General features: G+C 46.3%; 1 protein-coding gene across 2 annotated transcripts in view; it reads left to right on the top strand.

Moving 5' to 3' along the window:
* Positions 1-14,089, top strand: part of IGDCC4 (immunoglobulin superfamily DCC subclass member 4) — an 87,375-nt gene that overhangs the window by 16,863 nt on the left and 56,423 nt on the right. For both annotated transcript variants that reach the window (XM_040077787.2, XM_040077786.2), the window contains exon 2: positions 13,024-13,353. In XM_040077787.2, coding sequence (XP_039933721.1) covers positions 13,024-13,353 — 330 coding nt within the window. The remainder of the gene's footprint in view (positions 1-13,023; positions 13,354-14,089) is intronic.

Genomic DNA, 14,089 nt, shown 5'->3' with positions numbered 1-14,089 from the left:
GACGCAGATGAACTTAAGAGGTGCCCCGTGTGTCTCTGGGTGTACCACTGCGTCTGGCTCTGAGGATACGTTTCACTGGCTGTAGGACTGCACTGTGGTTTCTTTCCCAGTGCATGGGAGGGTGCTTGCTTCCCTTTCCATGGCACCTGAGCATGCTGGGCAGGTATCAGAGGGTGGGAAGCCCTGCATGCCAGCTAAGATCACTAGGAAAACAGTGCTGTGAGCAGAAGCCTCACAAAGCTGGAGTTGACTTTGGAGGTCTTGGGGAGGAGTTGGGCCTGGAGATAGACAGCCCTGTGATGTACTTGAATTGATGTGTCAGTGGCAAAGAGCTCTTGGGGACTCTGCCATTCCCTGCAGCAGGAGCTGGGGTGGCTTAAGATTTGGCTGCTCAGAGCTGCCTGTAGTAGAGGGAACCAGATTGATAATAAAGGCAACAAAAGTAAATGTACATCTGCCTCTTCCATCACTGCCCCCAGCAAGGCAGAAACCTCCCTTCATCAGCATTCACGTCCTTTTCACCTACGGTATCGAGTTGAGTTGCAAGCCTGTTCAGTGCTGGAGCAGATGCACACTGAATTTAGTAGCTTGCTTAGAAAAAAGCATCAGCAAGATGTCAGAGAGGTTAGGCTCATTATGAGATCTCATTAATTCTGTGAAATACCCTGTAGAGAATATATTAATATTCTTATTCTGTTGACATATATTAACATATATAATAGTTGTATAATTGTTACTAATAATTATGATAATAATAAGCTTCTACTCGTAGACAAGTCAGAATGGATATTCAGGAGTCCCTGTAGGTGCTTCTAACCCACAGTTGATGGACAGAGGTGCTGGTGCCTGCAGTGTGGTGAGAAGTGCCAGTTCCTCTACCTGCTCCTGCATGGCAGTAATGTGAGCCTGGAGGCCAGATTTCACAGCTGCAGTTGCTGTCTGTGCTGCTTGGTTGGGTCAGGCAGTTTGGGTCAGGAAGTTCCTGTGCTCATGGCTGGAAATCACCATTCCCTACCCTGGCATTTGCTGCTGTTCAGCAGGAGCACCTGGATTTAATGTGCCTGCTCTTGTGCCATTGCAGTGGTGCAAAAGTAAAAGCCACCTTCAGCCTGAAACACTGGTTTGCAGAAGCCCATTCTGCTTTGTCTTGCGGAGAGATCAGTGTCAGTAACAGTCTCATCTGGGGCTCTCCTTTCTTACCAACTCCAGGCTTTTCAGATCCCTACCCTGGATGAGATAAAGGTCTTGGGTGTGTGTATCATGTGTGCATAGTTGCCACCCTATTAAGGCAAATCTTGCCATTAGTTCTAACAGAAAACCAGAGGGTGCCCTGATTTTAAAATCATTAAAAGAACTCAAAGACACATGGATCTTGAAAGATTCTGGATTAAAATATGTTCTTCTGTTTTCTTAAATATAAGACCTGCTAACCAGCACGCGGAGACCCACGGCGATTACAATTCAAAGCTTGGTTCAAAGGGTAAAGCTCTTCTTCATTTATTGGAGAACATTACTCTGTGGCATATCTGAAAGCCAGACCCAGGGTGACAAACCAGCAGGATTATGGCAAAGCCGTAATATTCAGGATTGACCAAAGAAAGATTAACTTTTCCAGCCAGCTTTTACTGATGCAAATTGCCACCCGCTGTGTTGCAATAAAGAGCAGAAATAACTAAATATGAAATGCTGACTCGTAAAGGGGAGTCATCTAAAGTGCTTTGTGTTGCAAGATTTCATAAAAATGGTTTTGAAATGTTCTGCTGCATTTACCTTACAGAGAGGCCAGTTGTGCCAGCTGGCAGGTGCTCTCAGCAGTGCTTCATCCTGGAGCTGTTCGGGGTGGGGCCTGAGCGCTGGAACATCCCGTCCAGCTCGCAGGGGTCAAAACAGGATTGTTCCCACTAGTGCTGCTTTTTTTTCTTTTTTTTTTTTTTTTTAAATAAATAAATTTTTAAAGGCTTTGTCCAGTGCAGGTATAAAAGTCTCCAGCTTGGTTTCAGTCTCTTTTTTTCTGAGCAACAGTTCCAAATCACTCCCTTCCCTAGCAGGGAGATGGCTCTCTAAAGTACATCTTAGGGTTCCTGGTCTTTAGGATCAATGCAAGTTGTGTTCAGTGAAGGTCTCTTTCATTAAGTTCATATTATACAATATAAAGGACGTTTTTCTTCCTAGTGTGACCCCATTGCTTTGTGTTGTAGGTAACTTGCATCCTTGTGCCCAGTGTTACAGTTCCTGGTTCCTTTATGAATTACTCTTTCTGCTGTTCCCATTGTTACTCCTTACCTGCTTTGGGTTTTTGTAGTATGTTGGATCTTGCTTTTTTTTTTTTTTTTTTTTCCCAGTAGCCTGCATTTAAGTTGTGTGTTCTTTACGTCTTTCTTGGGCTTGATTTTTTTTTTGTGTTGTGTGTTTGTGAAGCATCCAGTATAGTTTTGTAAGATGACCCTGAGTTAAACACCACAGCCTGTAGACCTTGTTCCTGCTGAAGCTTAGAGTTTAGGATTGTCCTGAGTTTTGCCAAGACCCTGCTGGGCTGGGTCCAAAAGGTGAATTCAGACACCACCCAGCTTCTCTAGAACTATGTTTCCATCTTCAATCCTTGCATTCTCTCCCCTCAGTGTAATTAAACCCCGCTGTAACAAATGCTGTGAAGCCAGCTGCCGTGCTTTGGCAGGTAGCAAGCGCAGGGCAGCGAAACCTCCAGCTAATCCATCCATGCTATGAAGTCATAAGAATCTTGTTAATTTTTAAAAAGCCCTTGATGCCCACTAATCCAAATCAATTTTAATTTCTTTCTTAAAGTCGTGCGTCCATTTAAGCTTCAGCTAAGAATTACAGCTAATTTGTTCGATTTTATAACAGTATAATTGAAAAAGTGATTTTAATGTCCTGGCAACCATATTCCCTTTCTTTGGTTGTTAATGAAAGAATCCATTAAAGTTAAATGATTTGGGCACAGATTCAAGTTGAATCGCCTGAATATTCTAGGGGAGTGTTTCTGACCATCTGCTGCTCTGTCATTGGCGTTTGTGTTGTAAATGGGACCGAGAGAAGGACTTCACAGGTCTTGTTCAAACCATTAAGCGTAAAATATCATTTTAATTTTCTAATCTCAGTGCAAATAGTGGAAATACTCAGGAGAGTTGGGACTGCTCTGGTCTGTGGGATCCTGCACTCATAAATATCATTGCTGAGCGGTACTCCCACATCCTTTGCAGGGGATCTTGTGGCTGTTTGTATTGATTACAGTACATCATTCAGCAGCAGGTTGTAAGTTCCTTTTAATGACAGGCAAGACAACTGGAAGGGGAGCCTGTGAAGGGGAAAGCACATGTGATGGAGAAGTGTTTTTCCCGCTGCCTCGAGTCACACTCGCCGTTTCCGTCTGGCTGTGATCGGAGCGGTTCGTCCTAGGGAGGGTTGGTGAGCGTGAGCAGACACAACTAATAAATTACAGCAGCTGTTGTCACTCCTGCCTGCTTTGCTGAGAGCCAGGGTGGGTGAGCTGGGGCTCTGGGGCTGAGCTGGCACTCCGAGCACAGGCCTTGTACACCCAAGCAGGGGCAGAGTCAAAGGCCTTGTGTCCTTCTCTGTACCACACTCTTCCTCTTTGCTGCCGAGCTTTCTTGCTGTCCTTGGTGATGTGCAACGTGCCTGACCTGCTGGGAAGCAAGATGGACAGTGAACCAGGCTGTGGAAGTCACTGGAGGTGCCTCTGACTCTGACTGGTGGTGGATCAGTCTTTGGGTGCGCCATTAAAGCTGGAAGTGTATCTGTCTTGCAACAGGAAAATAAAAGAAAATAAGATTAGAGGGATATTTCTTTTGAAATTGTAAAGTATAGCCCAAGTTTCTGGATGTCTTTAAAAGGAGGGAGAAGCAGGATGGGCTCTGCTTGCTCCACAACTTTATACTGCATTTTGTGTGTAAAATTCTGGGTTACAAAGGCTAAAGAATTATCTGGTAGAGAGGACAGGATGTATTACCTGGGAAGTTTGGCTGCTGGATTCAGACTTGGAGTAGGAACACTTTCATTCCTCTTTGACTTTTCCCAAGGTTTAGCAATTGGCTGTGCTGTTTTTTTGTTTTTTTTAAATACCATAGGGTGGTGAGAACTTGACTGATAAAATATTCACTGTCAGAACTGAACATTTTTCAATTTAATGTATTTATATTTGCATCTTTGGAATATGCAAAGCCATTAAGCCAGAGGGAAAGAGCTACAAAATACTCTTAAACTGTAGCCCACAGGTGAAAGATTTCTGTGTATTTATTTGGCAATATTAGTTTCTGGTTAAGTGACTATTCTCAAGAGGGATGATACTGAAGCTTGTCTCATACTGCATGCTTTTAGCTTTCTCAGGCATGAAGAGATTAAAGTATATCCTAAAAGTATGCTAAACTGAAACAGTTGAAGTATAAAAATAGGTAATGTAGTAACAGGAGATCTTCTTTCAGACTCCTCTGTGTCCTTTGCCGATAAAGTTTACGTATGATGAGGTAAAATCAGGAGCTCGTGCATCTCACAAAAGCAAAATAACTGGGTTTCCTTTCCAACATCAGTGAAAAATCCAGGAAGTCATTATGTGTTTAAACGGGTGTCGGTGAGATCATGCAAATCCAAGGCAGTCATTTTCGTCTGCAAATCTCAGGCTTATTCAGCCTGGACCCTCGGCAGCACAATTACAGTCACTGCAGCAAATGGGCCTTCTGATGTTAACACCAGCAGATAACAAAAATAGCATTTAATAACTTTCATTAGAGTTAGTGTTTCTAGGGCTTTGGGGCTTTGCTCTTTCAAATAATTTACATAATTTGCAGGTACAAGCTGCTGTGCCAGACTGTCCCATCTGATTCTCTCTCTGATCAGAGCATATTAATGCACTTGTTTGATGGTCTGTTACCAATAATTACCTTGGATTGCATTAGGAGCATTTCCAGCATTGCAGCTGGTCTGTATTTTTCACTAAGTGTATTTCAGGGCCCAATTACAGGACTCTGATGTGTTATTGTTCCAGTGTGCTTGTTCAAGCTTGTAATTTTAATGTGGCTCCACACTGTAAATCTCTGAATGCAAACCCAGGGCTCTGTCCTGAGTTCCCCATGCCTCCCGTGCTTGCAGCAGCTTCTGCAGGGATCGTCTCAACTGCTCCTCAATGGCTTTTTAAGAAAGGAAAGATGAGGGCCAGGAGATGGACATTTGCCTTGGAGATGTTTGTAGAGCGAAGCCTGAGGTTTGGTGCTCTGTGTGCTGGGCATGGAACCGCTGGGAAAGGCACAGGAACATCTCAGTCTTTCCTGGATCAGGCAGTGTGGGGGTTGTGGAGGGGCTTTCTGGGATTTTAGTGTTTAAGTCACTTTGGCACTTCGAGCATCCTTCAGTGTGAGGGAGGCTCACATCTATGTTGCTCTACGCGGGGACACCTCTCCTGTTCCACTGTGAGACACTGTGGGGAGAAGACCTGAAAAGGGCTGAGTTTAGCAAATCTGGGTTTTGAAATTCTAGGCTTCCTCTGCCTTCAGAAACCTTTCTGGGGTCAGAGGGTAGAAATGCAAAAGCTTAACCTTCGTGAAAGTCAAGCACTTTACTGTTATAATTGCCACTGACAATTCAACACAATGAATAAATTATTACTGCTATTGATTTGTTTCATCTTTCTGGACCATTTGTTGCAGGGGGTACATCAGAATAACACATCTCAATGAGAAGGAGCTTGATCTTGAGAGCTGGTGGGGTGTTTGTTCCTATTTGTTAGGCATCATCTGTAGACACAGATATTTGGGCAAATCTGATGCTTCTGTGGAAGCAGGAGAGCACTTAGTCCTTTCTGGAAATCGATTGGCATTTTATTAGGTTGGAGTTTGCAGTGCTGTGTGCGTTGGTGGCTTTCATGGTCTTGGGTGGCTGAAATGAACAGCTTCAGTTGACTCCAGTGTTAGGAGCATCTTCAAAAATACTTCCATGGGGTTCTTTTCAGCTGTTCTATTTCCTTGGTGTTTTCCTTGGTGCATGTTACATTTATACACAAAAGTATTCACTTCCCCATGTGAAGAAAATAAATTCAATCCCAGCCCAAACCAGCACATCTATTTACTGTAATTACAGCTTTAGATTATATCATTCTTTCCAGGTTTGGCCCATCATCAGTGATGCATGTGTTTTAAATGTGTCTTTCATGCCATCCCTTCTGCTCTTTTGTTTTGAACTGGGGATTTGAACAGGACACAAAGGCCAGAGACTCATGCCCAGCATTGTTCTTTTTGGGGAGCTGAATGCTCCAACTTTCCCTGCCAGCGCTCGTCCTGGCTCCAGATGTGTGCCAGGACTTGAGGAGCACCAATGTTCACCCAGGCCCGAGCTGGGGAGTGACCAGGACGCTGTACATACACCATGGCTGCAGCTGGATCTGTGCAGGGTGTGAGGGGATTGCTCCTGGCACAGCCTCGTACTCAGCCCCGTGACGTGGGGACAATGTGACACTCTCCGTGTGCTGCCTCTTGCTGCCTGCAGCGCCGGGCTGGCACCCAGCTGCTCATGAAAGGCTGGGATCAGCTTAGTGACAAGGGATGATCTGAGTGTCCCTTGCTGCCAGCTGGATAAATACTCCTGCAGCAGTGGGAGATGCTGCATTATTAAATAAACCATCCAGGTTGCTTATATGCAGAATTAGGATAAGGTTGGCTTCCCACTGGTGAGCACTGCTCAGCACTTGAACCGCTCTGCTGTGCCTGGATATCAAGTGTTAATAAAATGGTCTTTTCAGCAGCTCTGGAGATTAGTTTTAGGAGCCTTCTGTTCAGAGAGGTTTAATGGGTGTTGAAGGTGTAACTTTCTTATTCCTGTTGCTGTTACAAGGTGGAAAGTTCCAGTAACATCTGGTAACTAATAGGGAACGTGGGGATCTTGACCCTTCAGTCTCACAGGCCTCCTTACAGTTTAGTGGAATAATGTTTTCTATTTGACTGTGCCGTGGGGAGGCTGAACGAGTGATGCAAAAGGGGATTTAGGTGTCCAGCTCCTCTTTCAGCCTCCCATTCTGTAGAGATCATGGGAGTGGGGTGCTCCAAGCTGAGCTCCTCCGGTTCTGCTTTCAGAGCTGGTGTTGCCGAGCACCCAGCATGCAGACTGTCGGAGACCTTCGTCCAGATTTCTTTCTGGGTCACCACTTGCCAAGTGCAATTGCCCTAAAAACAGACTGAGACCAAGCTATTGACTTGTAATTGTCAATGCATAAAGTTTCCAAGAAGAAAGAGAGCTTTGTGTTGCTTTAATGGGGACACACTGAAGTACAGTCACTCTTTGAATTAGACAATGGGAACGTAAAGATTTTCTATAGCTCTAAGAGCCTCTGAAGAGCATCGGCAGAAGGTTACATTAAGCAGAACAATGGCACAGTAGTTGGCTTGCTGAGAGGTAGGAAAACGCTTTGGAAGGAGTAACTTCACTTTTCTTCAGTGCTGTTCACTCCCAATTAAATAAGATTAATTGTGCTGTTGAGTTCCACGAGTTCAACATCCAAAATAAATACATAAATTAAGGCAGGCGACAGTGCAGAGGCTCAAGTGCAATTTGAATTCCTGCCACCTCCTGTGGGATGTAGAGGGGAGAGAGGAGCCCTTTCCTGGTACCACCTGATATCCCACGGAACACACACGGTGACCGAGCGCTCTGCTCTCCTTGCCTGAGCCACTTTCTTGCTCCTGGGAAGGTTTTCTTTGGCTGGATCTCTGCAAGGTGCACAAGCCAGTTTCAAAGTGCCAGATGTGTGTGGAACAGGAAACATGCTGGCCACGCTCCAGGCTGTGGGACCTGCAGCACAACAGCGGCTCCCCAGGAAAATCTCTGGCTGCCAAGAACTAGAAGTGATGTCAGCTCTGGAAGTGTGTCAGATTAGAAACCCTTGTACTTTGCTCCCTGTGAAGTATTAATCTCCCAAGGCCTGTGCTGTAATGGGTCCTGTCTGGCTTGGCTCAGCTCTTTGTTTTGGGCTGGGAGTGTTGGAGGGGTTTTGCAAGAAGGCACTGGAGGCTGTCAGTGGTTTGGCAGCTTTGGGCTGGGTGTCCTTGAGCTGCTCCCGGGGCCTCACTCAGCTGTGCTAAAGGTGGGCCTCCTCTGCCTTGAAATGAAGGTCTGAGCCTTGGAATTGTTGAGTGGGCTGGGGGTTGTAGGAGTGGTTTTGCCTTGGGATCTTGGGTGTGCCTAAATGTCTTTGGCTTTCCCCAGCTGAATGAGTTTCGTGAAGAGATGATAGAATTGATGGAGATGTGCTGTCAGTCTTACGGGCCTTACTCAGGGGTTGTGGATCAGGTGATTTCAGCTGTGCAAGAAAAGAAACAGAGATATGCCAGTGCACTGAATCCTTTTTGGTTTATGCCTGAATGTTTTGTTTTCACAGTAATTACTAAACCGTTCTCCGCACAAAGCCATTTGTCTCCTGTTGAACAGTAACCTTTTATTTGCTCGTGCTGTGTAGCAGAGCTCAAGGACGTGTTTACTGCTGATAGCCAAAATTTCACCAGAACAAGCATCTCCCTCATCGAGGTTTTTCCACCTTGATTTAAGTGGTTAAACCTCAGGAAAGAGATGGGAAATAGCCCTGTGTGCAAGGATACAAGTGGGGGTTTATGCTGTTCTTAGTCACGGAGTGAAAGGTCCCAACTCCATGGGCTTGGAGTATTGCATGTCCGGGATGTAAAAAGACTGCTGCGAGGGTGTCACCTCTGCTGAAGTAATTGCTTTGTCAGGAATCTGTCAGACCTTGCTGTTGCTCGCTCACACTTCACCTGCTTAGTTATAGATTTGAAATTAAAACCCAACAGAATCTGTTCTTCTTCCCCTTTGCTCAGTGGTATGTTGGGCTATTCCTGCCTCCCTTTGATGTTGGGGAGAAGAGATGATAGGAGTGGGGTTTGGCTGGATGCTGAGATGTGTGACTGGGGAAGGGCTGTTGGCTGGTTTAATGTGGATTTTCAGATGCCTGCCTTGGATCTGAACTCAGGCTGGCAGGGGCTGTGCTCCCGTGGAGGGCAGAGGACAGCTTTGTGCCTTGAAGATTTGACGACCTTTGTTCATTTGAAACGCCCTGTTTTTTTATGCCACTCAACAGGAGACTTTTTAATTTACTTCACCGGGCCTGGATGCCGGAGGTGGATGGATGGCTGATGGAAGTGAGGAAATAGATGGGAGAAAAAGAACATTTTCTCCTGGGCTGTTTTTATGCACAGTATAGCCTAGGGGTTAAGCAACACGGAGGAGAGTGAAAAAAGCCCTGCAGAGCCTGGGTCAGAAAATATAATTTTCGTGGGAACAAAATGCTTTTTAACTTGCTACATCAAAGACCCTCCATTCCAGGGCATGCTCTGCATTTGAATACATCTGCATTCCCCCAGGACTCTGTGTATGTGAATGCACAAGTATGTCGTGTATATCTGCGTGTGAGTGTGTACTTGCACATACATTTATGACCTGAAAGCCATTACTGCCCACCTTGGAATGGCTCAGCAGCTGAAAGTACTTCCAGGAGGAGTCAAAAGTAAAAAGCTGTTCAGCTCCAAAGCACAGATCTCTAGCTGGAACACCTGCCTAGGACTGATGTGTGAAAAGCCCTTCTGGCTCCTGTGTTAGAAGCCCACCTTGATTACGTTAATTACAGCATCACCTCTGGCAGGTAAGAGGGTGGAGGTGAGCAAGAGGCTGCATGAGCACGTGGCTCTGTACTTAACCGGGGTCCTATCCATTGCTGTCACTACAGGATGAAGAATGGAGGTTGGAAATAGTCAGCAGCTTCTGTAAGCACTTAACATTCCTGATTTCATTTGTCTTTGATCTCACTTGGACTAATTTTACTCTCTTCTGATCCCTTCCCTTGAAGGGGCTTTTATCTCATTGTCAGGCTTGCTAATTTAGTGCTGTGTTTTGAACCAGACCTCCTCCTACGTTTCCAGAGCCTGGAAGGTATTTTTTCCTTAATCAGTGAGTATTTATGCAGTTCTTTGAACATCTTGGGACAAAAGTCATACTGAGGCTTTTTGCAATGCCAAGCCTGCACTCTGGACCCTGCTGCTCAACCACTGTATGTGCAAATGGCTTGTCACCAAAAACTTGCAGTATTTTGGGGCCAAAAGGGCAGGAAGGAGGGCTGGATGATTCGGGACAGGTCAGAGCAGTGTGGTGTTGGGTGGGAACTTTATTTGCCCAGCTGGAGGCCTTCCCAGCAGGCTGTGTTAAATAACAAACAAGGAGGGGTGGTCACACATGTTTGACCAACCAAGTAGAAGCTTGGGTACAGGTAGGTTTTGACTTTGGGGAAAAGAGGCAGGTGATTGAGGGATATAGAAACATCACCACGTTTTTGAAAAGCAAATACTTCTTTTTCTATGATGGAAAGTATGTTCTGTTCTTACTCCGCTACAAGCAGGTTGAGTTGACTTTTTAAGGAATTGAAGTTTGAGAAGCTGATAATTGCTTCTTACTGTGGGAAGCTGCCCTGCCGATCCCTTCTCTATTCCTGGCTGTCCCCTTGCACTTCACCTTTGGAAGAGGAGGAGTATTCTCAGCAAAGTGCCATTCTAATTGCTGTTGGAAGAAACAAGAAAATAGGACAGCTATGCAGGCTGTTTCCCTAAGCAATACACGGGAGCTTCTAAAGATGACAAGTGTAAGGAAGGGCAAAGAATGAAGACTTGACCCAGCAAAGTTTCAAGTCTTTTGGAATAAGCTCTGCGTCACACACCTCAGCCTTTGCCGTAGCAGCCCTGCCTCCACAGAGGGGGTGTGTACACACACAGGCTGCCAGCAGCTGCTTCAGAGAAGTGTCCGTGTCACTGCTCCTTCGTGGATGAGGATTCTCCCAGGGATGGGGGTTCTCATGACAGCATCTGGGTGTGCCTCCTGTCCTGAGCTCAGCTGAGCTTTCTCCAGCTGTTAACCCTTTCCTCTGCTTGTCCATGTCACCTGCACAGGTGTTTGTGCCAAATTTCTCACTGCTTCATACAGATTCTTGGTACCAGCTGTCTTGCGTGAAAGGTTTCCAGAGGCAGTGTCTTTCCAGTACCTCTGGGGCAGCCTTTCAGCTTCATGTTCCCCTGCTGCTCTCCTCCTGGGGATGCTGAATTCTCTAGCTTCCTGTGATCCTCATATCTGCCCTAGGAGACATGAATGGGTAGAATTGCCCTGTAGGAGAGCCCTTTGTGACATTTGCCTGACCTGGACCTGCCAGGGCTGTGCTGGCTGACAAATCCAGGAATTCCATTGTGCTGTGTGCTTACTGGGAGCTCAGGGATGTCTGCTGCTTCTGCCTGTGCTTCCTCCCTGCAGAGTGTGAGATAGCAGTCTGGTGGAGGCATCCATGTGGGAAGACCCTCAATCCAGGGACCTGCAGGTAGCTCTGTGTTGGTAGTGGCTGCCCCTTTGTCAGGGTGTACAATGCCTGGCTGTTGTGCTGACTGTGACAACTCTGTATCCTGCTGGAGTTTGTCTTTGAGGACTGCAAGATTGACCCCAGATGTCCTAGTGAAGGTGACAGAAGAGGATCTGTTCTGTCCCATAACAACGGCAATCACCAGGCAGGGTTCTTGTGTGACCTCCTCATCACTGAAGGGACAGAGCTGGCCAGCACTGAGTTCTCAGTGGCCGTTGTACAAGGCAGCAGTGATGACAAACCTGACAAGTTCCCGTCCCCATGGGCACTGAATCGGCCATGTGCGGGGACAGGGTTAGGCCCTTCCTTCCAGGGGCACCTGTGGTTTCCAGCACACTCCTTGAAATAATTCCATCTCCCTGCATATGTAATTTTGCGTGTCATTGCCCCTAATTGCATGCTTAACACACACTGTTTCAAAGTGCAGCCCTTTTATCAGCAGTAGGTAGTAGCAGGTTTAATAGGGTGTTTGAATTCCTATAAAATTAATCTGTAGCCTTCTGCGATAGGAGACGGGCAGGGAGCCATGTGGTTCATATCCAGTGTTGATAAACTTGTTATAGAGGCAGGAAACATTTCTGATTGGAGCAGTGACAAAATAATTTGGAGCAGAGCCATAAAAAGAGTGGATGGTGATGGTTTGAGCACAGCAGAGATTGAAATTGCTGGTGTGTGGAAGCAGTGCTGCCAGCTAACATTGACTTAGTGTCTCTGGAGAACTCTAACGGCAAATGCATTTTATTAATGGCAATATTCTTTTAGGAAATGCTGAGCATTGTTTCAGAGGTGGAGCCCCCTCAAGTACGTGGGTTTGGAAGTGGGCCAGACCAAGATCTGTTCAGCTGAGCTTGTTGCTGGTCACTGCTCTGGCTTCTGGCTGCAGCAGGAAGGTTGCCTAAGGCCATGTGCTGGGTACTGTCTGCTAACAATTTCCCTTTTCTAGTGGGGAAAATGCATCCGTCCATTCTCGCTCTGGATTCACCTGTATGGGATAAAATGCTCAGAGACAGCAGCTCATGTTTTTAACTGTTCTTTTATTATCTTTCCTTTGAAATGTGTTTCCCAGAACATGAACATCAATGGGAGGTGCTGCTTTTCCAGCTGGACTTCAGCTCTTACTGCCAGTATGAGGGGGAGCTGCTCTAACTGGCTTGTGGTCATTGGCATTGGAGTGCCACTTGGGGCTTGGATACTTCTCCTTGCACTTAATTATCTTGTGGGGGTTGGTTAGCCTCAGAGGAGGCCCTGATGTACAAGAGAGAGGGGAGCCTGCCACAGGCAGCCATGGAAGGTTGGGGCCCTTACTGCATCCTCTGGGCTTGCTCTTACTGTTACCACCTCTTCACCTTCTTCCAGCTGCTTTCTGCTTGAGTCCAGCATGGAAACAAATGTGGACAACAGAGCTGGCTGCTGGGCCCATTGGGAATGGCAGAAATGGTGCAGGTCGTACAGCCATAGGGCTGGGGGTTGGAGAATGCAGTGCATATGGGCTTTGTTGGTCACCCTACAGGGCTGAATTTCACCCAGTTCCTTTGCTGTGTAAAACTGGGGTGTGATGAAATCAAGGAAAGTAACCCCCATTGCAACACGTCTTTTCTTTGCAGGGAGGCTGTCGGAAGGGGATTCTCTGGAGCTGAGCTGTAGTGCTGGTCCTGCAAAGGTGATACTGGAGCCCAACCAAGTGGTGATTTTGGACTGTAACCTGACCCCTGCTGAGCAAGTGATCAATATCACATGGAAGAAGAATGGGTTTCCATTAGTGGAAGAGGAACATCTCCATGTGCTTCCAAATGGATCGCTGTTCATCTCATCGCAGGCTGTGGCAAAGGACAGTAAATATCCTGAGAGGGCTGGTGCTGAGGGTAATTATTCCTGTGTGTCTCACACCTCCCTAGGGACTGTCACCAGTCAAACAGCTGCAGTCAGATTTTCAAGTAAGTGTTCTGGGGGTTTTGTTGATTTTCCTTCCTTCCTCTCCAGATATTTATACAGAAATTTGCTTCCCCAGGACCCTGAGATAAAATATCTGTGAAATAAAATCGTGATAATGATGTTTAGATGGGATTGGGGATAGTCCACAAATAAGCAGTGGTATCTTCCTGTCATCCCACTGTTAACATCCTGTGTAATTCTCCCAGGTAAGTGCCATCAGCTATGGACTAAAACCAGGACCCTGCTCTCTCCAAAAGATAGTGCTTGTTTTTGCAGAGAGCTTCAGAGCCCTGAGTGCAGCACCCTGTGCTTGGAGAGGGGGCTGGGCTGGGGCTGGCTGTGGCAGCTTGTGAGGTGAATATCTCTGTATGGAAGGGATGACAGAAAGGGCTCTTCAGGGCAGTTTTTGCTGGAATCAAGAAGGACACTCTGAGAGCTGAACTGCTGAATCTCTGCACAGAGTTCAAGAATAAATTCCTTTGTATTCAGGCTTGCCTCCTGGGGCTATTTTAAGTGAGTGCAAATAAATGATTCCTTGACCTGCCAAATAGGTGAGGCTGGAAAATAATGCAAATACAGTAACACTTCTGTCTAGTACAGTGACTTGTGTAAATGCTGCTGAAAACAGCTGCACAGCACACCATGGGAGTTGTGGGGGGTGAAGGTGCAGAGAAATGTCCTGACACCCCTTTTACACTGGGATGTTTTTAGGCTCTGGTACCCCAGACAAGGCCATCC

The sequence above is a fragment of the Hirundo rustica genome, chromosome 13 (assembly GCF_015227805.2).
Source record: "Hirundo rustica isolate bHirRus1 chromosome 13, bHirRus1.pri.v3, whole genome shotgun sequence".
Lineage (NCBI taxonomy): Eukaryota > Metazoa > Chordata > Aves > Passeriformes > Hirundinidae > Hirundo > Hirundo rustica.
Note: the sequence above shows the minus strand (reverse complement) of the source record. Positions and strands in the feature narration are given on the sequence as shown.